The sequence below is a fragment of the Rhodotorula toruloides genome (genome assembly GCF_000320785.1).
Source record: "Rhodotorula toruloides NP11 unplaced genomic scaffold Scaffold6, whole genome shotgun sequence".
Taxonomy (NCBI): domain Eukaryota; kingdom Fungi; phylum Basidiomycota; class Microbotryomycetes; order Sporidiobolales; family Sporidiobolaceae; genus Rhodotorula; species Rhodotorula toruloides.
Window position 1 is genome coordinate 396,801 of NW_015622966.1, and position 23,799 is coordinate 420,599.

The following is a 23,799-nucleotide window of genomic DNA, read 5'->3' on the forward strand; positions in this document are numbered from 1 at the left end:
ACGTCGAGAGATGCTCGAGGCATCACGAGTGACAGGCTGAATGTCCATTGATCAGTCGAGTCCAGAGAGTCTGCCGCCCGGCCAGTCCGAGCGGCGAAGGGAGGATACGCCAAGTCCAAAGAGGTGGGCACGACGAGGAAACGTGGCAGACTAGGTTGGGTGTTCTATGTACGGATACAGGTCGTCTCAAAAATGACGTGAAGTGGGAGAAACGCGAAGGAAGGGGTGTAGTTTGGCGAGTCGAAAAGGAAGCCGATACAAATGTCTGTACGCGAGCCAACTTCTTCATTGTCACTTCTTCATGCCCGCTTGGATTTCTTGGCCTTCTTGCAGCGTCCGCTGCCGCCGCCCGGACGCTTGAACGCCGTGTCGAGCTCGTAGCCGCTCGCGCAAGTGTAGACGGTGCAGCGACCCGACTCGCAGGTCACACCCTGCGCGCCTTTGATAAGCGTGCAGTCTTCGCCTTGGCCCTTCGAGGCTGTGGGGGGGACGAGGCGTTAGTTATGGGGCGAGCTCGAGGAGGAGACGGAAGAACGTACTGCATCCGCCGCAGCTCTGCAGCTCAGTCTTGGTGTCAACGCACTCCCAGGTACCGCCGCGAGGGAAGCTGTGGAAAACGAGGTGCGAAGTCAATTTCGGTACGAGGGGGAGAGGAAGGAGCTCGGCGCAAGGCGTACATGGGGCAAGCCGTCTCGCCGAACGGGCAGAGGAGCCTCGAGTCAAGGATCTCCCACGGCTCCTGCTCGATCCTGCGCTTGACGTATTCCATCATCTTTGCAGCCTTGCCGGTACCGTCCCAAAGTGCCGAAGGCTGGGGCGCGGCGTTTCCCGTCCCGGCAGCAGCAGCAGCCTGCGAAGCGCCCGTCGGAGCAGCAGCCCACGTCGCAGACGGCTGAGCATGGTGCGACGAGGCCGACTCGGGTGCACAGGTGGTCGTCGCGGCGGGCGCGTTCCAGGTTTGCGAAGGTCCGTATTGTCCGGCTGAAGCGGCGTGAGCGAGTTGCGACGGTCCCATGCTGCTCCATGGCTGAGCGGCGGCGGTCGCGGTTGCCCATTGCGAGGGACCGTAGCTTTGGCCTTGACCTTCGGCCGCCCAGGTCGAGGAAGGGCGGGCGCCGGCGGCGGCGTGGGCGGAGGCGCCGGCCATGAAGGGTGCGCCTGCAGCTGTATCGACACGACGGAGGTCAGCTCGTGCGATGGAACAGAGAGAGCGCGGACGAACCCTTGATCAGCGCGATCAACTCGTCGGAAACGGTGCGCTTCCTCGGTCCCTCAAGTCCGACCTTGCTCCGCTTGTCCGATCCTCCACGGCGACTCTTGAGCTGTGCGACCGTCGACGAGAAGCGGCGAGCGAGGTTGAGCTGGAAGGCAGGCGAAGTCGAGTTCGAAGGTTGCTCGAGGAGGGCGGCGGCTGAGGCGGTCGTCGAGAGGAAGGCGAGGGCCGAGAGGAGGGCGAGGAGGTGTAGGCGTGCGAGCATGATGGTGCGAGTCGTGCGACCGGCGGGAAGTCGAGGAAGAGAGGATCGGAGTTAGGAGGACCAGCCGTGTGGAACGGGTTTGGAGGGCGGAAAGCGGAGACTGGCTGGGTCGCGGCAGGCAAGAGAACGTCGAGAGGAGTCGGTTCCGCAGGCGACGAGCACAGCAAGGACGACGGGCTGAGGAGGACGAGCGCAAGGGGGAGCAAAAGCGCAAAAGATGGGGTCGCGGGACGTTGAGACACAAGGTTGGAGAGGCTGCTCGGCTTCGCGTCCCGGAGAGGCAAGCGAGCTTGACCCCAAAAAGGCGCTGTTCGGAACCGCCAAGCCAGCGAGGCGGGCAAACCGAAGGCGATCTGATCCACAGAGCAGCAGAGCTATTTCGGCAGGCGGAGCGCTGTGAACCTGGAGCAGCGGCAGAACACGGGAGGAAGGCGGGCTGGCGGCGTGCGTGTCGAGAAGGCGAGCAGAGGTCATGGGCTGGTCGACTTGATAGACGCAGAATCCCGCCTCTAGCGAGAAGAAGGCAGGTCGGCGCCATTGAGAGAGAGGCGGGTACGGGAGGCGAGCGGGCTGCCCTCGCCGCTCGAACAGGCAAATGGCGCGGCCCGTGCCGCTGAAGACGTCGCTCTGAATGCTCTGGACGTAGTCGCAACGCTGCTGGTGCGAGTAGGCGGGAGATAGAGGACGCGTCGTTGTTCGAGGTGGCTGGAGGAGGCGAGCGAGCGTTGTGCGGCCTCGCAACGGTCGGGCGGTGGCTGTAGACGAGTCGAATCAATAGCAGACGCGTCACGGCAGCCCTTGCCAGCCTGTCCAGCGGGTGTGCAGCCTTCGCTCGAGATGGTGACGGCAAGAAGTCCGACGACGACGGGTCGCCCTTCTGCTCATCACCGCTGCTCAACGAGGACGGGCCGAGGAGTGCTGGGCTTGTACTGACGATGGTGCTCGACGGCTGCCTTCGAGCGCATGGGCGCCGCCTGCGCTCGACTCGCTTCTCGTCCTCACTCGCCCTCCTCGCTACGCTTCTTCAACTTGGTGTATCGAGGGCTTGGAGACGTCTCAGCGAATGGAGAAACCTTTGAGGTGGGCCTAGGGTCCGGGATCAGCGCGCCTCTCGGACGGAGAGACCTTTCTTCGACACTTTCTCTTCCTTGCGCTCTCGTTTGCCCTGCAAGTTTCGCAGCTCATGCGCCCGACCTTCACTCTCGCCACCAGCAGCAAGTCATACTGCTGCTCCTGCCGGACAGCCCGGACAGACTGTATCGTAACGCGGACAGGGCTGTCCAGCTGTTACAGCGACCTGTCTCCCGCGACTCACAGCGTATGCTCCGCGATCCTGTCGCAACCTGAACTTTATCACGGTCAGCTACGCTGGGCGCTTGTCTTGCTACCGCTCTGAAGTCGGCATGACCCTCCTGTGCGGATCTTGCGGACTCCCACCCTACGCTGCGCTTGTTCTCAGCGTCGGCATTCGCTGACGATGTACTGATGTTCTGGTACCGCACAGCGAACGTCGCAGATGCCGTCAAGCGTCTCCCGTCAGGTCCTCATTGATCCAGCGACTCTCGCCCGTCGCACGACCAAGGCTCGACTCTCGCCAACTCGCTATGACACCTCGCAACACGTTGGGTGTCCTTCGTCCGTACTGCTCTAGCGGATTACGGATGTACAGCCGCTCGACTCATCATCCGTCCGTTCGTCCCTCAGCCTCCGCTTTTAAGACGAGGCGAACCGAATCGCAGACTGAAATTTCGAGAGCTTCCCTGCAACCGCAAGCTTCGCCCGCCCTTCCCTTGAGACTTTTCAGCCCGAAAGACACCCTCAGCGCATAGCCAGTGCGAAGTCGCGAGATGAAGGTCCAGCTTCGCCCGGAGAGCAAGTCCTTGCCCAGCACCCGCCCGCCATGCTCGCCCGGATAGCGCTGCAGACAGCACGAGGTGCGCACAGTAGACTTTCCAGGCAGACTGGACACACTCACTGACCCGCGCGTGGCTTTGACAGCGCCGTTCGCGGCCACCGCCTCGTCCTCGCTCCTCCCGCTCGCATCGACCTCGTCCGCACCGGCCGCCGCCCTGCCAGCGCATGCACGGCTCTTCTCGTCCACCGCACCCGCAGGCGAGAACAAAGCCAAGCGCAAGGCGCGCATGACCCGCAAGGCCAACCTCGACAAGAAGGCGGCCCTCGTTCGCGAATTCGAACGGACCCGCCCCGATCCTGTGCTCGGCTACCAGCGGGGACACGACCACCTGTGGGAGAACTGTCTGCTGAACAAGGTCACGATCAAGCGCGAGGATGTGTGGGGCGAGATCATCCCTGTCGAGGACTCGGGCGCAGCGGCGGCGGCGGCAGCAGAGGCAGAAGCAGCAAAGGCAGGCGAGGGTGAGGCGAAGGACGGAGCGGCCGCACAAACGCAACGGCGGGAACCGTACGTGCCCAAGTACTTCAACTTTGGCCTCGACGCCGAGATGGTCCAGCAACTCTCCGACGCCCTCCCCGCGACGAGCGCTCTCAAGTCGACTCTCGGCGATAAGGCGACGTCGGTCGATGCCGTCCTGCTGTCCCGCTTCGAGGAGGCCAACGCGCTCGAGGCGCAGAAGCGCGAGCAGTTGATGCGCATCCTCGACTTGCGCAACGCCGACTCGAAGGGTATCGAGAGCTACAACAAGCGGCAAATCGTGCAGATGTTTGGGCGGGCCGAGGGAGACACCGGTTCGTCAGAAGTGCAGGGTGAGTGGCGAGGTTTCCGAGATGCCAGCAGAAAGTAGGGCTGACCATCGTCTCTCGCAGCCGCCATCCTCACGCTCCGCATCCGCAGCATCTTCGAACACCTCAAAGCCTCTCCGCGAGACGTCGAGAACCGCCAAGCGCTGCGCCAGCTCGTCCACAAGCGCGGCAAGATTCTCAAGTACCTCCGCAACGTCTCGGTCACGCGGTACGAGGACGTGCTGCTCAAGATTGGAGTCGAGCCGAGGGCGGTCGAGGGCGAGATCATCATGCGCAAGAACGAGTTGCGGTCGCTCATCAGGGGTATCGACGTCTAGACGGCATGTAACATTCGCAAGCTTTCACCAGGCTATCCGTTGCGTCCGGGTCGGTCGAGAGAGCTCTCGATCGTCTTAAGCGCGTCCCTCAAGCGCTGTGAGAGGACTGGGTATGCATTGTACACTCGCAAAGTCTGCCAACTCCCGCTCAGTCCGTCGAAGCGCATCCTCGGCAACCTGCGCATCGCGAAAAGACCAGTCAGCGGATCGCCTCACTCGCGCAAGCTGTCCATGACGTGAGAGGAGGCGACCACACACCACAATGTGTGCACTCGACGATCACGCCCTCCTTGAGCTGCGCTTTCGGCACGCGGCAGATGCAGGTCGAGCCGGCGTAGTTCATGTCCTGTCTCGCCGTTCACCAATGTGAGTCAGTACAGGCTCAAAGGGAAAGGTCTGGTGAACGGAGGTGGCTGCTTGACGCACCCGTGATTGGATGCACCGCGCACAGCAGAGCTTTTCGTATCCCGACTTCTTCCACTTCGCGATGAGGCTGTGGAAGGTGCTTCGTCAGCAAACGCGTGCCAGTCAGCTGCAGCACCCCGCCGCAGTTTTGACTGGCGAGGTAGCAGCACAGGAGGATGCGCTGCAGCGACGACTCACTTTGCGTCCGCATACTCCTGCTTCAGCAGCCACTCGTACAGCTTCTTCGAGATGGCTTCTCGCTTGTAGTACAGGTCGTAGATATACCTGAAACGAAGCACCCGACCAGAGATCAGCCTGGGTCCTCGGAACATAGGCAATGGCTGAATCTGGGAGGCTAGCGAACGCACCGGCTTCGAGTGTGGGTTATCCGCATGATTGGCCACAGTGCCTCGTTTTTCCGCTTTCCCTCGTGACTTTCCGCCTCAGCTGCAGCGGCATCGGAGATTCAGCTCGCGAACGGTCGAAAACAAGGGAAAGGAGCGTACCGTCCCGCATCTTCCGGCTGTACTCCTCAAGGATGTCTTCAATCTCCTCAAAGCCCTCGGGAGGAGGCTTGGTGCGGCTGGTGCGCGAATTCAAGGGCGAAGGAAGTTGACAAGCAGCGGAAAGAGGTGGAGTCGGAGCCGAGGGGAGGACGAAGTGACGAGGCGTCAGCTACGGTGAACGAGCGGAGCCCAACGAAGAACCTGACACGCACTTGGTCTTGATCTTGGGCATTGCGGGCGACGGAAGCGGGTCGAGAAGCGGGGGTGCAGGGAGGACGAGGACGGCGTGGGACGGCGGACAAGCGATGAAGGTGACAGCAAGCGGCGGAGAGGGTTGAGTAGAGGCGCAACGAATTCGCTTGAGCGGTGTGAACGAGACGCTGTGAGCGGTTTGTGGCCAAGGGAGGGAGGCGAGTTGAGTTGGCGTTCACCTCCTCGCTGTCAACGCTGAACCGACGCTTGCAGCCGCTGAATGGCGTCTCAGAGTTTCGAAAACCCGATCTGAACTGCGCCAGACCCGCCCACATCCCTCGACCCTTCCCTTCTTCCCTCCTCCGTCCTCATCACTCGCGGTCCCTCTAGGACGCCAAACACCCCAACCCGGCGCCTGCGATGGCCGAGTACCAGCCACTTGAGATTGACACCCCCATACGGCCACCAAAGCGCCGTCTGCCCGCCCGTCCACTCGTAATCGGCGCCGCAGTCGGCTTCGTATTCCTCATACTCCTCGGCTCGAGCCACGAACCCTCGCGACAGGCCGTCTCGACCGGCTTGACGAAGGCGAAGGAGTATGGGTCGAAGCTGAACGGATGGGCGGAGGATTTCGAGGCGTCATACGGGCCGAAAGGGAAGGGAACGCTGCGACTCGAGGAAGAATACGCCTTGCCCTCGCGCAAAGCCCTCCGCCGGATCGTCGGCAGCGACCCGAAGTACCTCGTAAAGGACGGCTGGGCGACTTATGGCTATAACAACGGCCGGTACATGCTCGAGGCGACGCTGCTGATGGCCAAGATTGCAGGACGGATACCGGTCATCCCTGATTCGGTGTGGGCCAGGTCATGCGCGACGGACGCCGAGACGTGTGAGGGACATGCGCTGCGCTACTTCGAGCACCGCAACGAGCACCGGGATGTCGTTGGCGCGAAGTGGAATGACGATGGAGCCGCGTACAAGCTGGGTATCGAGGTGCGTCCCGCTGCTCCGGTCTCGTGAGATACTCAAGCTGATATCGAGCATCTACAGAACTTCCTCGACATCCCGCACCTCCGCAAGACGTACGGCCCGCTCCTGACCTACACCGAATACCTCCACCTCTACTCGATCGACCCCTCGCTGTACGACGAGTCGCTGCGATGGAACGTCACCAACTACAGCCCTCCCGGCCTGACAACGGTGACGATGACTGAGCAAGAGTTCCAGGACCGCACGTTTGTCCGCGTCGACCGGCCGCCTCGCATGCGGAGCAAGGAGGACATTATGGCGGATTTGCCGCGTCTGGCTGGCGAAGGAGGCGACGTCCCTCGGTTGAGCGCCGAGACGGTTAAGCTCGCGCTTGGAGCGAAGCCCGCATGGTCGCTCACGGCTGCGCGAGACGCACTCAAGCGACGAGGCGAAGACAAGGTCGCAGCAGACGATGAGCGGTTCGTCTGGCAACTCGAAGAAGCGGGCGCCGTCCTGCTATGGACATACAGCGACGAAGTCCTGATGAACAAAGCGATGGCCCGCCCTTCGACCGAAGTCGCTCTCCCCTCCACGATCCGGCCACTCTCGACCGCCCTCTCTTCCCCTCCTTACTCGAATGCCTCGATAGTCTACCTCACCGGCAACCTCCACGACCAACGCAAGCCCGGCGGCTTGTACTTCACCTCCCCTCTCGAGCGGGACTCGTACACCCGCCTGATCCTCTCCTCCATTCGCGCGCCTCCTCGAATCCGCAAACTGGGCGCTCGACTGGCGGAGAAGATGAGTGCGCAAGTTGAGGGGCGGAGATGGGTCGCTGCGCATCTCAGGCGGGGCGATTTCGTCAACATCGCGTGGGCGCCGGAACGCGATCCGGTACGGCACTTTGAGCGGACGAAGGAGGCGCTCGAGCGGGGGAAAGAGGTCTTGCGCACGCACTTCGGCGACGACGGGCGCTTACCCCGGCCGGACGACCCGTTCTACCTCGCGACAGACGAGACGAACGCCACTTCCCTCTCGTACTTCCGTTCCCGCGGCGCGATCCTCCTCTCCGACCTGCTCACTCCGCAGGACTCGGCTCTCCTCGGCCCTCCAGCGGCATACACCGACGTCCTCGCCGTCGTCGAACAACAAGTCCTCGCGCGGAGCGACTACTTTGTCGGCAGCGAGATGAGCTCGACGAGTGGAGGGGCGGTCAATGCGAGGTTGGCGAGGGGTGAGGAGGAGTGGAGTTGGGGACTTTTGGGGCGTGAGGAGGGGAGGAGGGCGAGGAGGAGGTGGAAGGCGTAGAGTAAACAGGTTCCCGAGCGAGCGAGCGGTTCTTCGAGTGTTGTCGTATTATTACCGTCCTTAACTCGCGGTTCTCCGTATCGTCGCACCGAGACAGAGAAGGAACGACTCGAAAGGATGCTATGCAAAGTTACGCTACTGCGCCCCTAGTCCCCCTCCTCCCCCTTGCTCTCCTTCATCCTCCTCCGCGCCTCCTCCCCAGCGCTCTCCACCTCCTTCCTTCCCAGCGCCTCGACCTCCCCGCTCTCGGTGCGGACGACAGGAATCCCAATCTTCCCAATCGGTCTGGACGTGCCGGGACCTAGGAACCCTTTGTGTGCGCCGGGAAAGACGGGTATCTCGTCTCCACTCTCCTTCAGTCCTTTGCTGGCCGAGGTAGGAGCAGGACGAGTCGCATGCGCGCCGGCGAGTCCGACACGTCCTTTGTGCGCCATCCGGATCGGCGTAGCGTTCCGCGAGCCGAGTCGAGGGGATGCGGAAGGCGAGGCGGAAGACGAGGAGGTCGAGGACGTGGAGCGAGTCATCCCGCTACTCTGCGTCGCCCTTGCTGCGCCTGAGGTGGAGGTGGAGCTAGACGAGAGGCTCTTGCGCATCGGAGAGGACGTTCCCGCCCCTCCGCCTGCTCCGCTCGAGGACGTTCCCGCCCCTCCGCCTACTCCGCTCGAGGTCTGGCGAACCACCCCCGCCGCTCCTGAGCCGAGGCGCGGACTCGCCCCAGCACGACTCCTCGATGGTGACTGCCCCGGCGAGGACGTCGAGGCTGTGCGAGAGACGGATTTGGCGAGTGAAGAGGCGGTTGGAGCGGTGAGGCGCGAGGTGGTGGGAGATGTGGAGGTGCGTCGGGGAGTTGAGGAGGCGGGTGAGGCAAGGGAAGTGGTGGGGGGAGATTTACGTGCCGAGCGAGCGGGAACAGGAGGTGGAGGAGGGGAAGAGTTGTCCGTCGTTGGAGGGACTCGAAGAGCCTTTTCGTCCGCCGCTGGACTCGTAGGCCTCGACAGTCCCTCTCTTGCCTTCAACGACGTCGGCTCCACAGCTTCTTCGGCTGGCGCGGGAGAGGCGGGCGAAGAGAGGAGGTCGGTCGAGCCGGGTACGGGGACTGGAGGGGGGGCGTCGAGGGAGGGTTGGGTGACGACTGGGTGTGGAGGGGACGCTGGAGGCGCGGGAGGAGCCTGTGTCGTCTGAGAGGGTTCGGGAGCGGGCGCGGGTTCGTCTGCCTCAGCAGAAGGCTCCTTGACCTCCTCGTCCTCCTCCTTTGTAGCGTCCTCCTCCATCTCCCGCGCGGCCTCCTCCACCGCGTGCGCCTCCTTCGTATCTGGAAAAGCCTCCTGTGCGTTCTTCCGCCCCTGCTGCTCGACCGGCACAGCAGGCTTCTCCTTCAACCCAGCACTCCGAAAGAACAGCGGTTTCTCCTTGTCCTCGCCCGCCTCGAGCACCCCTTTCCCTCTCCCCGCGCCCTTCTGCTCCTCCTCCTCCTTCGTTGGCTCAGACACCCGCAGTCTAGGGGGCGCAGCAGGTGCCGCGAACGAACTCGACACGGTGAGGGGTTTCTCTCCCGCTGTATCTACGGCGGCCTGGAAGCGCCTGATGAGCTCTGATGCGCGGCCGGGGCGGGACTCGTCGGGGAGGGGCATCGCGCGTCGGTTCGTTCAAAGGCTGGGGGAGGGAGAGCGAGGGGAGCGAGGCGAGGTGGGGCGGCTTCGAGGAGGGGAGCGTCCACAGCACAAGCTGTTGCGAGACTGAGCGCGTGAGCGTGTATGTACGCCGTGACAGCGGGCTCTGAAGCAGTCCTCGTGAGCTCGATGGGCAGGAACACTGTGAGCGAGAGTGACGACGCCTTTGATGAGCGGGTGACAAGGGTTGAGGACACCTCTCCAGCTGGGTCGAGTGCGTGCTAGTCAATGCCATTAGAGTGTAATGCAGCAGACTACTGCCACTGTAAGCCACTCTTGCGTGCGCTGAGTTTCCCGTCGAGGCAACTTGCTGTGTCGGGTCCCGCTCACTCTCACACTCACACCCTCTATCACTCGAGCACAGGCTACAGACGCTTAAGATGGCACTCGCGCGCACCCTCGCGCACTCGCACATCCGCACCCTCGCTCTCGCACGCGCGCCCCAACTCGTCCACCGCGCCGTCGCGTCCTCGTCCCCCTTCCCCGCCGCCCGCGCCCTCTTCTCCACCACCCACCAGGCCCAGTTCCCGCCCGCCTCGTCTGGTGAGTCAAAGCCAGCGAAGAAGAAGGAGACCACCAACCTCGCAAAGAGCGCCGGGTCCGGGCAGGGCTCGCGCGCAGACAGGGACAGGGCAAAGAGGGAGCGCGAGAAGGAGCGCGACAGGAAGCGCGCTGCCCGTGCGTCCCCGCTCCCTCTAGCCGCGCTCCTGTCCGGCCCATCCTTGGACGCGCGCTGACTCGCTTGCCTCCTCCCGCCGACATTGTTGACCCACCTCGACACGCGCCCATCTCACCTCCGCAGGCAAGGCCGCCGAGAAGAAGGCCGCCCAGGCGCGCAAGGAGCGCGAAGAGACGCGCAAGGCCCAGGCCAAGCTCAGGAAGGAGCGCGAGCAGGAGCGCAAGCACAAGGCCGCCGAGCGCGAGAAGGAGCGGCGCGAGAGGGCCCGCCTCCTGGCCCAGCGCAAGAAGGACAAGGCCCACGCAGAGCAGAACAAGCTCCGCTCCAGCCTCAAGCCCCCCAAGCGCGTCACCAACAAGTGGCAGATCTTTGTCAACGAGTTCATCCAGGTCAGTCCGCCGTCCTGTTATTCGCACGCCCGATGCCTCAACGTCGCTGACACGACGCTTGGCGCGCGCAGGAGCGCAAGGCGTCGCTCCCGGCGGGCAGCAAGATGCCGACGATCCCGACGCTCGTCCCCGAGGCCAAGCTCAAGTACTCGCAGCTGTCGTCCGCCGAGCTCTCGGCGCTCGAGCAGCGCGTCGACCAGGCTCGCGCCAACTACGAGCGCGAGCTCGCCGAGTGGCAGAAGACGCTCACGCCCGAGATGATCCGCGAGGAGAACCTCGTCCGCTACAGGCGCCGTCGCGCCGGTCTCTCGCGCAAGGCCAACCTCCACATCCCCGGAGAGCCCAAGAGGCCCATGACGCCCTTCTTCCGGTGCGTGCGAGCGAGCGCTAGCGAGCGAGTGCGTGACCTGACTGACTTTGGGATCCGACACCAGCTTCTGCACCGAGGTCCGCGAGAGGCAGGACCGTGACGTCCTCGGCGACGAGACCGTCATCACCGAGCAGTCGAAGCTCCTCGCGCGCGCGTGGAAGGCCCTCTCGCCCGAGCAGAAGAAGGTGCGTGCTCGCTCCCCTCTCCCCTCCCCGCGAGCGTGCTGACGAGAGGTCGGTGTGTCGCACAGTCGTACGAGGACGCGTTCAAAGCTGACAACGAGCAGTACAAGGCGGCCAAGGCCAAGTTCGACGCGCAGGCTGCTTCGGCCTAAACCCGCGCTTCGCCTCCTGTCTCTCTCCGTCGTCGTTCCATCGCATCGGCTATTCCCCCTACGTAACAGTCTCCCTCTCGTCTACACACCATTCCACAGCTGTTGTTGGGATACCTCTCTCTCCTCTCCGCTCTCCTACAAACTACCCCTTTTTGCTTTTCATCTGTCTTCCACTTACTGCCACGCCGTTTTTTTAACTTCCCTCTTCTCGTCTCGGTTCCGAGTGTGAACAAGTGTGCTGTAAACGAGCCTACCCTCTCGCCTCTCTCCCTCCGAGCGTGCGTGTTGCGAGGAACTGTGAATTCGGGCAAGCTTAAGGGGACGCAGGAAGGTTTTCCTTCTCGGCCACGAGGAAGCGAGGGACCGCCTTGCTTTGATCATTCAGTGGATGACAGCATCCCGTCGCAGATCTCGGACATCTTTCTGTCGTCTCAGCAGCACAAGTTCGGACTCCGAGGTCTTCCTCGCTTCCTCACTTCCCCTTCCTCTCCCTCTCTCTCTCTCTCTCTTCCCAGCTACCACTTAGATCAAAACTTAGAACGATGTCGACCGCACCCGCGCAGTACACAGGCTACGCAGCCTTGACCGAGGTGCGGCCCCTCCCTCTCTTCTTCTTCTCCTCCGCCTGGCCGAACGCAAGCTGACGGAACTTGTTGAGGGATATATAGGAGAAGGGCAAGAAGCTCGAGTTGGAGAAGTGGAGTTGTGCGTTCTCTTCGTTCTTTCTCTGGCTCTCTCTTGCGGTTAGGGGTGAGGAAGGGAGGAGGAGGGAGGAGAATTGGGCGGACTTGGACTGCTGGGTTGTTGGGGAGGCTGGTGTCGGGTCTGCGGTACGATTCAGCGAGACATAGGAGGAACGGTTGGCCGAGTGAGTGAAGGAGGAGGAGGACGGAGGACGGAGGACGGAGGCCGGACTCTGGCTCAAGGGGCGTCAAGGACGGAGCCTGCGCTTCTCCCCGGTCGACAGTGCTCCTCAGATGCTCAGAAATTGCGGGAAGAGCAGTAGGAGCGAAGCGGAGATGAGGAGGAGAGCAAGTCGTGTCTCGAGCGGAGTCCGCTCTCGCGCTTCTCTTCGCTGCTCTCGCCTTTGCGTCTCCCAGTCACTTCGGTTCCAGGTCCGGTCTAACAAGGATGTGCAAGGCTCTACCGATGCCGAGCGTCGTACTAACCGCTTCCTCCGCACGCTTCGCAGACACTCCCAAGCAGTGGACCGAGGACGACGTCGACATCAAGGTCGACTGCTGCGGTATGTGCGGCAGCTGCGTGAGTCTCGCCATCCTTTCGCACGACAGCGAACGTCGTAGCTGACTTCACGCATCTTACAGATCCACACCCTCACGAACGGCTGGCCTCAGCCGACCTCGTACCCGTGCATTGCCGGCCACGAAGTCGTCGGCACGATCGTGCGCGCCGGTTCTCGCACCTCTCACAAAGTCGGCACGCGCGTCGGCGTCGGTGCGCAAGGCGGATCCTGCCTCGAATGCGACTACTGCAAGCAGGGGTTGCAGCAGCACTGCGAGAAGGGACTCATCATGACGTACCAGGGTACTTGGGAGGACGGGTCCGTCGCCCAGGGTGGGTACGCGGACTTTATGCGCTGCCGCGGAGCGCTGGCGGTTCCTATCCCCGACGGACTCGAGTCTGAGACGACGGCCCCGCTCCTTTGCGCTGGTGTCACCGTCTATGCGCCCTTGAAGCGCTTCAACGCTGGGCCCGGCAAGCGCGTCGGTGTCATCGGCATCGGCGGTCTCGGTGCGTTTCCCTTCTCCTGTTCCGCCTCCAACTCGCTGACCTTGCCCGTCTCTCGCAGGCCACCTCGCTCTCCAGATCGCCAAGGCCATGGGCGCCGAGGTCTACGCTCTCTCGCACTCTGCGTCCAAGATGGACGACGCCGAGAAGCTTGGATGCCCGCGCGAGAACTTCATCGTCGCCAAGGACCAGGACGAGGTTCGCAAGAAGTACAACAAGCACTTTGACGTGAGTCCAGCGTCCGATTCGATGCTGGAGGGTGCAATGTTGACGTTACGGGCGCGCAGATCCTCATCCTCACCTCTTCGTCAAACGACATCCCCCTCGAGGGTCTCTACCTCCCGCTCCTCCGCAACATGGGCACCTTCGTCATCTGCGGCTTGCCCGAGGAGAAGCTCCCGTCTATGTACGGCCAGATGCTCGTCTACAAGAGCATCAACCTCGCCGGCAGCCTCATTGGCGGATCGAGCGAGATCGCCGAGTTGTTCGACCTCGCGCTCAAGCACGACATCAAGGCTTGGGTTGAGACGCGTCCTATGAGCGAGGTGACTCAGGTGAGTTCAGCGAGAGTGCGCTGTCTTGTTCTTTCGCCGCCAGGCTGACCTTCTCCCTCCTCGACTTTGATCCGCAGACCGCCCACGACATGCACGCCGGCAAGTCGCGCTACCGCTACGTCCTCAAGAACTAGATGCTCGCAAGAACTAGATGCTCGCCATGTAGAAGCAATAGAACACCGCACCGCAATACATAGACTTGTCGTCCTTTCACCCTGGCGGTCGGAGAGAGAATGTCGTTGGCCGCTTCAGACTGCCTCGCTGGGTTCGGATCTTGCTACGGAGGATCTTGAGAGCATCTGTGGGAAGCGTCTGTGCACTCGGATAGCCCTACGAAGCGAGAGCAGCGGACGAGCGGGATTCCCTCCGCCGACGAGTCCCAACACCGCTTCTCCTGCCTCTGCCACCCGCTCGCGACCATGCTGTCCCGCTGCATCCGTCCCGCCCTCACCGCCCAGCGCGCAGCACCCGCAGCTCAGCGCGCCGCGGCCCTCTCGTCGTCGTCCAAGGCGGCCCTCTCGCGCCCCTCGTCGTCGGTGCGCAAGACGGCGCTCGACGCAGCGCGCGCTTCGGCCGTCGCGTCCGCCCAGGGATCGAAGAGGTTCGCTAGCAGTGCAGAGGGCAGCAGCGATGGTTCCGTCGAGGTGAGTGCCGCCGAGGACTTGCGCTTTCTCCTCGAGGGTCAGTGAGCGGTTGGCGAGTGATGGACGATCTCGGCGCGGGCGGCGTGGTGGGACGCTCTGGGGGGACGCAGCGCTCGCTCAGGTGTACAACTAGCTTGGCACTCTTCCTCACGCGCGCCTGTGCCGTCGTCGCCGCGCCAGCACGCCTGCCACCGCCTCGCGGCCGAAGCTGGGGGAGAACGCTGGTTCCAGCGAAACTCGTCCGGGATCGTTGCTGACCGTGCTCCACGCTCTTGTGCCCACAGATGACCGTCCGTGAGGCGCTCAACTCGGCCATGGAGGAGGAGATGACCCGCGACGAGACCGTCTTCATCCTCGGCGAGGAGGTTGCGCAGTACAACGGTGCCTACAAGGTGCGTACCCCTCCCTGCATTATCTTCAGGCTATCACTGACCTCTTTGCGCGCACAGGTCACCAAGGGTCTCTTGGACAAGTTCGGCGAGAAGCGCGTTATCGACACCCGTGCGTCCCGTTCCCGGGATCCTCTGCTTTCTAATACTCGCTGACTCCCGTTCGCGTACGCGCAACAGCCATCACCGAGGCTGGATTTTGTGGTCTCGCTGTCGGCGCGGCCTTTGCTGGTCTCCGCCCCATTTGCGAGTTCATGACTTTTAACTTTGCCATGCAGGTGCGCAGCGCGTTCCTCTTTGTTCGCACCTGATTCAGCTGAGCTGATATGGTTCGCGCACGCTACAGGCGATCGACCAGATCGTCAACTCGGCAGGCAAGACCTACTACATGTCGGGCGGGTGTGTCTACGCGCTTCCATCTTTCACCTCGAACTTCCAGCTCACCTCCCGCGCCTACAGTAACGTACCCTGCCCCGTCGTCTTCCGTGGCCCGAACGGTGCCGCCGCCGGTGTCGGCGCGCAGCACTCGCAGGACTACGCTGGTGCGTCCGCAACTTTCCCTTCGCGCATCGTCCTTTCCGCTAACCCTGTGCACCACGCACACAGCCTGGTACGGTCAGATCCCCGGCCTCAAGGTCGTCTCGCCTTGGTCGGCTGAGGACTGCCGTGGTCTCTTGAAGGTGCGCCTCGTCTCATCGGCCGAATCTTGCTCGTCACGGCGCTCACGCTTCTACGCCCCCGCAGGCCGCCATCCGCGACCCTAACCCCGTCGTCGTGCTCGAGAACGAGATCATGTACGGCCAGACCTTCAAGGTCTCGAAGGAGGCTCAGTCGACCGACTTCCTCCTCCCGATCGGAAAGGCCAAGATCGAGCGTTCCGGCAAGGACGTGACCATCGTCGGTCACTCGCGCATGGTTGGGTTTGCGCTCGAGGCGGCGGAGATTTTGGCCAAGGAGGACGGCGTCGAGTGCGAGGTTATCAACATGAGGAGTATCCGTCCTCTCGACATTGACACCATCAAGGAGTCGGTCAAGAAGACCAACCGGTGCGTCACTACCACCCTGCTCACACGAGGACGAAGCGCTGACGGTGGTTCGCGCGTGCAGCCTCGTCACCGTCGAGGGAGGATTCCCCATGTTCGGCGTCGGATCGGAGATTGCGGCCCAGATCGTCGAGAGCGAGGCGTTCGACGCGCTTGACGCACCTATCGAGCGGGTGACGGGCGCCGACTTGCCCACGCCTTACGCTGCGTCGCTGGAAAGCCTCGCCTTCCCCGACTCGTCGACCATCTTGAAGGCCGTCCGTCGCTCGCTGTACCGCGTGTAGAGTCTTCGAGTCCTGAACACACTGAGGTCACGGAAAAGTCTGGCTGTCGCGCGCAGCCTGAATGGCCGGAGGATGCAGCGAAGCAGTGAGCTGCTCGAAAGGACGCTTCTCACTCTCCGGCTCTGGCAAAGCCGTCATTCTTCCTCCAGCCGAGGTGCTCCTCCTCCAAGCGGTCTACTTCTGCACCGGACGAGCTGTTCCTGACTTTGGCATCGGAGCTTGCAAGTTGGTCTCGACAGCTCTCCGACCCAATCTTAAAGGAACAGGAAAGCGAATCACACGAGCTTGGCACAGATCAGAGTGTACAGAAGCGCAGGCGTAGGAAGAAGGCAAGAGAAAGAAGAAGAACGGGAAGGTATCCTGCGAAACGAAACGCAAAGTCAGCTGTGTCCTGCAGGAGGCGCAGGCAGGCATTTCGTACAGAAGTTCGTGAGAACAACATCCTGCGGAATGATTCCCTGCTTAGCTCGGCAAACCCGAGAAAGAGGTTGCGAAAAGGACGAGAAGAGGGACGCACCTAAGTAGCCTGTCAACGCGGGGAGCCGTAGCCGCTGTCCCTCTCCACCATCTCGTCGTCCGTGATGACCGGGTTCGCCTTGATCGCCGAGTTGTAGGGGCTGCTGTTCGAGGACGACGCCGAAGGACCGATGTCGCTGTCGTTGAACGAGACTGCATGGGTAGTCTTGGCGCGCTTCGGAGGGCGATCAGACGAGGTAGGGGGCTGGCGGTAGGAGGAGGCTTCGTCTGCGTCTGCATCGGAAGTCGAGGTCGCAAGCTCCTTCGATTTGCCCTTCTCTTCGCTCTTCTCGGGCTGCACCGCTCGAGAACGCTTCAGCAGGATCGCCTATAAGCTGTATCACTCGAAAGGAGCGATGCGCACCGCGAGATTTGACTGCGAGGTGCGGGCTGACCTGCGCAATGGCGTCTGCAGGGCCGAAGGCGATCAGCCGGGTATTGCGTCGAGAATTGCTCAAGCGAGACGCACCTGCTCAACGCTCCTCTTGCCTTTGATGGTTGACTGGTTCTCACCCTTGCGGGGCGTGATCGTCTCGCTGCAGAGGGAGGTGAATCAGCGCGAGAGCGAGCGAGGCTGTCGAGAGAACGCACCCGAGCTTGCACCAAGAAGCAAGTGCACGTTTACCCATCATCGTCATCTCCAGCGAGCCGCCCAACATCTTGCTGCGCTCGTACTTGTCCGACGGAACCGGCGCGCCATCTGCAAGGTACTCGAGCAGGCGGGCTTCAATCGCGCGCCACCTGACCTCGACCGTTACTGTCGACGAGCTTCGGGAGCTTGAGGACGTGGTACCATTCCTTGAGCTTGGCCAAGTAGACGGGCGTGTCGTGCGGCATCGAGCGGAGCTCTTCGACCAGCTCCTCGGCATCCTCGTCAACCTCCTGCAACTTCTTCGCCGCAATGTCGACACGCCACTCTTGGAGCGTAACCTCGGGATTCCAGTACGAGCGCCACCAGACAATCTCGACGTTGCGGCTGTTCTCGACGGTCAACGTCGACTCGACTGCTCCGCCCAGGAACGCCGTCTTGTCCGGCTCGTCGTCGGGGCGTGTCTCGCGGTAGACGGTATCGAAGAAATCCTGTGCAATCGCGAGCATCGGCTGCAGGACGTGGTTGATGATGATAGTCGGCGCGAGGCCGAGCTTTGCCCGCTGCTCCTTGATGACGCTCTGGTTCAGGCGTTGCCCAGGTTCAAGGTTGTGCGTCCACTCGAGCGCCTTCTGAGCCTTCTCCTCCTCGATGACGAGCTCGGGCGGGGACTTGTACCACGATTCGCTGTCGACTAGTCCGCACTCAATCAGGCGCGTGACGGCGTCGCAGCGGAGTCGGCCGGACATATCCTTCGCGCGAATGGAAGTCGTGTAGTAGACGCGCAGCTTGTCGAGATTGCGCGGGTCGGAGAGCCAGGCATCTGCCGCTTCCGGAAGCGCTTCCGAAGCCTGACGACGCTGACCAGCGACGAGCTCGTGCATCCCGCGGTTCTTGCGCGGGCGCCAGATCGGCAGGTCGGCGCTCGAGATGATTGAGGACGACTCCTCCGTCGAGGAGGACGTAGAAGGGAGGGGCGGCTGCTTGAGCTTGTCGGCGTGTTCGCGGGCGCGGCGGACGAAGAAGGGCAACGGCCAGACGTAGAAGTCGGTGCGAAGGATCCAGTCGCTGAGGGTTTGTTCAAGGAGGAAACCGCCACCGTCGACCAGCTCCAGCGCACGCTTGAAGATCGGTCCCAAGACCGGGTACTGGCACATCTCGGCGAGTCCCTGGGCGACGCGCCTGATTGCGGCGCTGATGTGCTCGTCGACGTCGCCAAGCTCGCTTGCGAGCGTGTCGAGGTCAATGCCGTAGGTGGTGAAGACGTCGTCGGACATGCTTCGGATTCGGCGCAAGACGCTGGCCGAGTCGGGAAGGCGAGAGAGCCTCGACGCCACGATGTCGTCGCCAGACGTGATCTGGTAGTAGACGCCGACGACACTGACATCGATGGGAGGCGGCGATGCGGACGCACGCTGGGCGAGGATGCGGCTGAGAAGCGTCTCGGCGAGTTGCTTGTACTGCAGGATGCCCTCGGCGTGATGTCGACCTGCCTTAGCGCGATGGACTGCGGTGATACGATCCTGAGCAGGGGACTCTGTCGAGTGTCCAGCGGCAGAATCGGCAGCCGCATCTTCCTCCTCCTGCTGACGGATCTCGGCAGCGATCTCCTCCCGCTCGCGGACCGCAATCGCCTCCTCCCTCGCCTCAGCGCGCCGTTCGAGCCTGTACGACTCGTTGACAAGCGCAGGAAGATCGTCGAGCGAGATCTCGTGCTTGGAAGCGTCACAACCGATGGCGAGGTAGTCGTCCGACGTGATGAGGTCGGAGGAGAACGGCAGTCCAAACGGTGTGCCGGGTTTGCCCGTCCCGAGCTGCGTCTGGCGGAGTGCAAGGTTCTCGGTGCCGCGCGACGTGACGCTGAAGCCATGAACCGGGACAAGGCCGTCGGCGACAGCTGCCGCCCAAAGGCGTTCAGGGGACAAGCCTGACCCGGGAACCTTTCGCTGGTCGAGCACGCGCAGGAGCAAGCGACGGTTTGCGTTGCGCGGGGAGACGTAGTAGCCGTACTGGAGCGTCGACAAGCCGGTGTCGGGGTCGCGCTGCTCATGACGAGCGTCTGCGGCTGAGGCGGGGAGGCCGAGGTATGCGGTGTAGGCGATGACGGAGCGAGAGAGAGCGTCGAGGTCGGGGTATTCGGGCTGGTGCTGGAGGATGAGCTCGTGGACCTTCTCGATGTCGCCATCCGAGACGAGGTAGTACTGCGCAGCCTTGAATCCGCCGATACCACTCGCCCACATCGGACGCTGGTCGGTTGTTGCTGCCTCGCTGAAGGCGAAGGCCTCCTCGAAGCGCTCGTTGGGAATGTTGTCCAGCTCGGGCGAGAGAATGAGGCGTTCGAAGAGCGAACGTGCGTCGGACGAGCGGGACCGCGCACTCGCTTGCCAGCGCGAAAGATGCTTCTTGAAGTCGCGGCGGATCGTCGCAACGGCATGGTCGCGAGCCTTGTTCGAGTCGATTGCCTTGATGAGGATCTGGCCGTCGTCGAGGGGCTTGAAGAGCGAGTAGAACTCATGGCATGGTCCGTTAAGCACGTCGCCGTCGCGTGCGAAGAGGAAGGCGGCCTTTGGCGGCCTGTGGGAGCGTCGGGCGGCGTCAGGTAGAGCTCCAAAATCTTAGGTGAGAAGGAACAAGCTGCCACTCACTCGATCGCCTCGTTCGTCTCCTCGGGCCTGACTATTTCGACGTGCTGCTCCGTACGCGCTTCGTCGAGGTCGACAGCTCGACGGAGGAGCTGGTCAGCCGTGCGGAGCGGGGAACTCTGGAGAGCGAAGCCTTCCTCGACGGCTCGTTTGCGCGCCTTGTCCGTATCTGCGGAAACGAAGCATGAGCCGGACTCGAAGAGGGAGTGGCGGCGAGACTCACTCATCGACGTGAGAACCGAGATCTTGCTGTGACCGTAGCCCTCCTGCAGCGCGATGTCGTAGGCGAGGTATGCCGTGTGTTCGCCCTCGCCGCGACCATGGTAGACGAGGTACTTGCGCTCCTCACGCGGCACGTCGGGCTCCAGTTGCTCGAGAACCTGGCCCAACATCTTGTAGATGCGGTACTCTTTGCTCTTCGCCTCGAGCGGGATGTCCTTGTTGAGACGGGCCTGCGCCTGCTTGGTCCTCGTGTCGGCCTTCTGGTACTTGCACGAGCCCTCGACGATGAGGCGGACCGTGTCGAAGTAGGTGCCGAACTCGATGGCCTTGCCAAGGGCGTACTTGAGGCCATTCGCCTCGGTCATTGTGACGATGTTGCCGAAGATGAGGGAGGGAGTCTCAACGATGGCACGGCTGCGACCGAAGAGCTCGGAAGATACGCTGTAACACGCCTGCGCGGACTGCACGCCCGCCTCGAGGTAGTGACCTGCCCCCATGGCAAGCGGCGGCGAGGTGGTGCGAGGCGCGGACGGGACGAGTGGGAGGGCGTCGGAGGCGGTTGCGAGAGGTGGTGAGAGGCTGTGCGTGAGCAGCTAGCACGTTCAAGCCGGACAAAGCGAGGTGGACGAGGTCAAGCGCGGCTGGGTGTGGGGACGCGCGACTTTGTCGGGGTCCGTGCGGTCGTCAAGCGAGCGGATGACAGGCTGAACGTACAAGGAGCTGTAGAGCGTCAAATGGCGCTGTAAGACGATGGTACAAAGCCTCGCGATGTCGCAACAGCCAGTGAGGACTATCAGTTTGCGACGATGCCCTCCCTCGCCATCTCGCAGCCAGAACGTCGACGAGGTCCGCGCCGTCGCCGCAATGCGCTTGAGGACGTCAAGTACTGCCGAGTATCGTGGCAGACGACCGCTACGAAGGTGACTGGGCGAGGAAGAGTCAGCGCCTCTCTAGCGAAATCAGCGAGGCCATTCGAGACGCACCTTTCCGTACTTCGACCGGCCCGTTACACCACCTCCTTCCAAACTATTCCTCCGCCGACCACCCGCTCGTCGCTGCGCCAGGAAAGACGACCTGAAAGGGGAGGGGATGGGTGAGAAGACTGTCAGCTTCTTTTGCAGTCCACAAGAGACGGGAGAACGCACCGATGCTGCAGCGTAGACGAGTACAATACTCGCGCACGGCATTGGTCCGCTCGCAGCCAGCTAAGCCGCACAAGTAGGTCGAGGAGGCGAGAAGATCGCCTCATTCAGCCGCATTTGCCGTCTCTCAGGCGAAGTCGACGACGACGACCGATGTACCCAATAAGGTGACGTTCATTCTGCGCGAGGAAAGCGAGACGGGACCCAGGTCAATTGCTTGCAACCCTTGCACTATCTCCCGTCGAATAAACTGAGCCAGCCGTCAGCGCGAAGCTCACCGAGATTTCCGTATCAGAATGTTCCGTCCTGCAGGTTGTACGGCAATGACTTCGAGTTGGTGAGGGACGAAAAACGTGGCGAGTGGAGGGTCGCAAGAGATGGAACCGGCGCGAGTCGCGGGAAACTGGCGGGTCGGAGGTACTGTTGGGCGTTTTCGCTGCCGACTCAAACAGTTGGCGGAAGTCGGGGAGTGGCGGAAGCGTATGGGATCGGCGTATCATCAAGAGGGGGGTACAGCGTCGAAAGAAGGCCACGGGTCGACAAGAGAAGCGAGAGCATCGCCGTTCATGCGACGGCGGTGATGTTGAACGTTCGACTTGGTGATGAGAGTAGAGACAGTGCGGAATTGGCGAGACTGCGAGAGCGAACGATAGTTGTCAATTTCGCTACGAGCGCATCGGGAGGATCAACGCACCGAGATGAGCTTGATGACCCAGAAAGTATCTGTAGGCTCATACGAGGTCAGCTTTGGCAATTGGTGAAGACGGGGGTCTTTGTCGGGTCCGTAGGTCGCTCGTTCAGGTGCCAGGTATGGGCGGGTGCTGGTGACCGACCGGATCTCGTCGCACAGGCGCCTAGTTGCCTCGATACAAAGCTTGGCGTACTCCCGTGACTCTGTAGAGTCTGTCGAGTACCCGTGCAACCCTCCTCGACACCCACATCTTGACCTGCGCCCTGCGAGCCGCCCGCCTCGTCCTCCGTCTGCCAAAGCGAGCGCCTCGCAGACACACCCCACCTCGTTCTCCCGCTGCAGACACTGCTGGGAGGATAGAGGAACGCACTCAGAGCCTTGTCTTCGTCTGTTGCTGATCTAGCTGAGCGCGAGTCCTTCAAGTAGGTCGAACAGGGCGAACGAACGAGGGAAGGGCGAAAAGGTCGTGGCAGGGCGAAACTGGGGTGACGTGGCTCTCGAACCTGGGAGAGTCGCTGCCAGACCCGACGCGGCAGCTATGCGAGTCGAGGAGGTTGAGGTTGCGCTGGTCGTGGTATCCAGCAGCTCTGCATGCTTGAAACTCGGTCAGCAGGCTCAGAACAGCTCTGTAAAGCTCTCGGACGCACTGCTAGCCCTGCGCCTGGTCTGCGGGACGAGCGAGAGCCATCGAAGTTGGGACGTCTTCGGCGGTGTGCTCGGCGGCGCAGCGAGTTGCGAGTGGCGCGGGATCGCGTCGTTTGAGCGCTGTCAGTAGCTAATCAGACTAGCGAGGCTACAGAGCAGGAGGTGAGCGAGTTGCGAACATCCGGTCGGTGTGAGACGGGCGCTCGTTCGCGAAGTCCAGTGCCGCAGAGTGAGTGCCCGCCTCACCTCGACCGCTCCTCGCCTGCTCAGCTACACACCTCCAGGACGCTCAGAACTGCTGCTCATCCCGACAAGATACGCTCTAGCACCACTCACTCCCAATCGCACACCGGCGCCCGTCCTCCTCGTCTCGCCTGATTCACTCACCGCAATCCAGCTCATCCACCCGCCTACCCAGCCAGCACCGCCGTTCAAGGCTCAGCAGGGCTCGCACTACCAGGAGGACCAGTATGCGGACCTGCGTGCGTCCTGTTTCCGTCCTACTGTCGCTTTTGGTCGACTTGGTGGTCGAAGAGGAGAAAGAAGTTTGCTGACGAGGCTTGCGCTCCTCCGCAGCTTATGCGGGCTTCCCTGAGCACACGCCAGAGACGAAGGTGCTCTGCTGCGGTCTAGGCGGTTCCCTCCTCGACTTGCGCCAACGTTCCCCTCCTCAACTTACGCAGCTCGCTCTCCTTCCGTATATCGCATTCCACCTGATGCCGATACTGCTTTTCTGCACGCGGCATTCATCATCTCCGCCTCTATGCGCTCAATCGCTGCTGTCCAGCCGCTCGGACGCGTTCCTTCTTTGCGCGCCAACCTCGAGACTTCTTAGCCTTCGTCTTGCGACTAGGCTGCGGCCCTCGCATCGAGCTCATCACGATATGGACAGGTAGGTAATTGGCGAGTGCAGGACGCAGCTTCAGACGGCCCCGACCAGCTCCGCCTCGCTGCAGCTAGCTTGCACCTGGACTTGCGCGCTGACCCGTCACTCCCCTCTGCGTCCTGTACAGACTCATGCATCTCGCCAACCTATACCGACCTGCGGCTTCTGACACCGTTCACTCACTCTCACCTTCCCCTCCACCTTCGCAACTCTCGCTTCCTCAAAACCCTCCTTGAACAGCCGCAAGTCGCACGGCTACGAATGCTGTCGAGTCTTCGGAGGAGCGGAGACCAAGAGCGGCGGCTTTCGGAGGACTCCGCGCCTCGACAACTTCGACAGGCGCTCAAGCGAGCGGGAGGAGGAGGTGCGAGGAAAGATCGCTCTTGCCTCTTCCTTCGATAGTAACGAGAGCCATAGGATCACAACGGACGCGTCGCAGCTTTACGCACTCGTCGACAGGAGGTC

At 62.3% G+C, this 23,799-nt stretch overlaps 9 protein-coding genes across 9 annotated transcripts; 5 read left to right on the top strand and 4 right to left on the bottom strand.

The window, feature by feature from the left end:
• Positions 1–299: 299 nt before the first annotated feature.
• On the bottom strand, positions 300–1,478 carry RHTO_07243 (priA protein precursor; the record flags this gene model as incomplete). The annotated part of the gene is made up of 4 exons (XM_016420901.1): positions 300–478; positions 540–607; positions 678–1,164; positions 1,223–1,478. The coding sequence occupies 4 exons, from the start codon at positions 1,476–1,478 to the stop codon at positions 300–302; spliced, it is 990 nt and encodes a 329-aa protein (XP_016274628.1).
• Positions 1,479–3,378: 1,900 nt separating this feature from the next.
• RHTO_07244 (mitochondrial small subunit ribosomal protein S28) lies at positions 3,379–4,516 on the top strand (the record flags this gene model as incomplete). Its single annotated transcript, XM_016420902.1, has 3 exons — positions 3,379–3,412; positions 3,477–4,202; positions 4,263–4,516. The coding sequence occupies 3 exons, from the start codon at positions 3,379–3,381 to the stop codon at positions 4,514–4,516; spliced, it is 1,014 nt and encodes a 337-aa protein (XP_016274629.1).
• Positions 4,517–4,664: 148 nt separating this feature from the next.
• RHTO_07245 (cell cycle control protein, Cwf14) lies at positions 4,665–5,659 on the bottom strand (the record flags this gene model as incomplete). Its single annotated transcript, XM_016420903.1, has 7 exons — positions 4,665–4,693; positions 4,775–4,862; positions 4,943–5,009; positions 5,120–5,206; positions 5,290–5,368; positions 5,428–5,504; positions 5,640–5,659. The coding sequence occupies 7 exons, from the start codon at positions 5,657–5,659 to the stop codon at positions 4,665–4,667; spliced, it is 447 nt and encodes a 148-aa protein (XP_016274630.1).
• Positions 5,660–6,039: 380 nt separating this feature from the next.
• On the top strand, positions 6,040–7,896 carry RHTO_07246 (uncharacterized protein; the record flags this gene model as incomplete). The annotated part of the gene is made up of 2 exons (XM_016420904.1): positions 6,040–6,612; positions 6,670–7,896. 2 exons carry the CDS (start codon positions 6,040–6,042, stop codon positions 7,894–7,896), a joined length of 1,800 nt encoding a protein of 599 aa, XP_016274631.1.
• Positions 7,897–8,042: 146 nt separating this feature from the next.
• RHTO_07247 (uncharacterized protein) lies at positions 8,043–9,527 on the bottom strand (the record flags this gene model as incomplete). The annotated part of the gene is made up of 1 exon (XM_016420905.1): positions 8,043–9,527. The coding sequence occupies one exon, from the start codon at positions 9,525–9,527 to the stop codon at positions 8,043–8,045; it is 1,485 nt and encodes a 494-aa protein (XP_016274632.1).
• A 419-nt stretch (positions 9,528–9,946) lies between these two features.
• Positions 9,947–11,338, top strand: RHTO_07248 (High mobility group, HMG1/HMG2 domain containing protein; the record flags this gene model as incomplete). The annotated part of the gene is made up of 5 exons (XM_016420906.1): positions 9,947–10,244; positions 10,369–10,634; positions 10,706–11,004; positions 11,069–11,189; positions 11,255–11,338. The coding sequence occupies 5 exons, from the start codon at positions 9,947–9,949 to the stop codon at positions 11,336–11,338; spliced, it is 1,068 nt and encodes a 355-aa protein (XP_016274633.1).
• Positions 11,339–11,880: 542 nt separating this feature from the next.
• On the top strand, positions 11,881–13,775 carry RHTO_07249 (zinc-binding alcohol; the record flags this gene model as incomplete). Its single annotated transcript, XM_016420907.1, has 7 exons — positions 11,881–11,928; positions 12,007–12,043; positions 12,531–12,601; positions 12,664–13,090; positions 13,149–13,315; positions 13,375–13,641; positions 13,719–13,775. 7 exons carry the CDS (start codon positions 11,881–11,883, stop codon positions 13,773–13,775), a joined length of 1,074 nt encoding a protein of 357 aa, XP_016274634.1.
• A 285-nt stretch (positions 13,776–14,060) lies between these two features.
• Positions 14,061–16,001, top strand: RHTO_07250 (pyruvate dehydrogenase E1 component subunit beta; the record flags this gene model as incomplete). Its single annotated transcript, XM_016420908.1, has 9 exons — positions 14,061–14,285; positions 14,570–14,677; positions 14,735–14,786; positions 14,855–14,952; positions 15,021–15,073; positions 15,134–15,216; positions 15,281–15,354; positions 15,419–15,720; positions 15,782–16,001. 9 exons carry the CDS (start codon positions 14,061–14,063, stop codon positions 15,999–16,001), a joined length of 1,215 nt encoding a protein of 404 aa, XP_016274635.1.
• A 529-nt stretch (positions 16,002–16,530) lies between these two features.
• Positions 16,531–20,467, bottom strand: RHTO_07251 (uncharacterized protein; the record flags this gene model as incomplete). Its single annotated transcript, XM_016420909.1, has 7 exons — positions 16,531–16,812; positions 16,882–16,926; positions 16,987–17,053; positions 17,109–17,217; positions 17,276–19,680; positions 19,752–19,917; positions 19,972–20,467. The coding sequence occupies 7 exons, from the start codon at positions 20,465–20,467 to the stop codon at positions 16,531–16,533; spliced, it is 3,570 nt and encodes a 1,189-aa protein (XP_016274636.1).
• Positions 20,468–23,799: the final 3,332 nt, after the last annotated feature.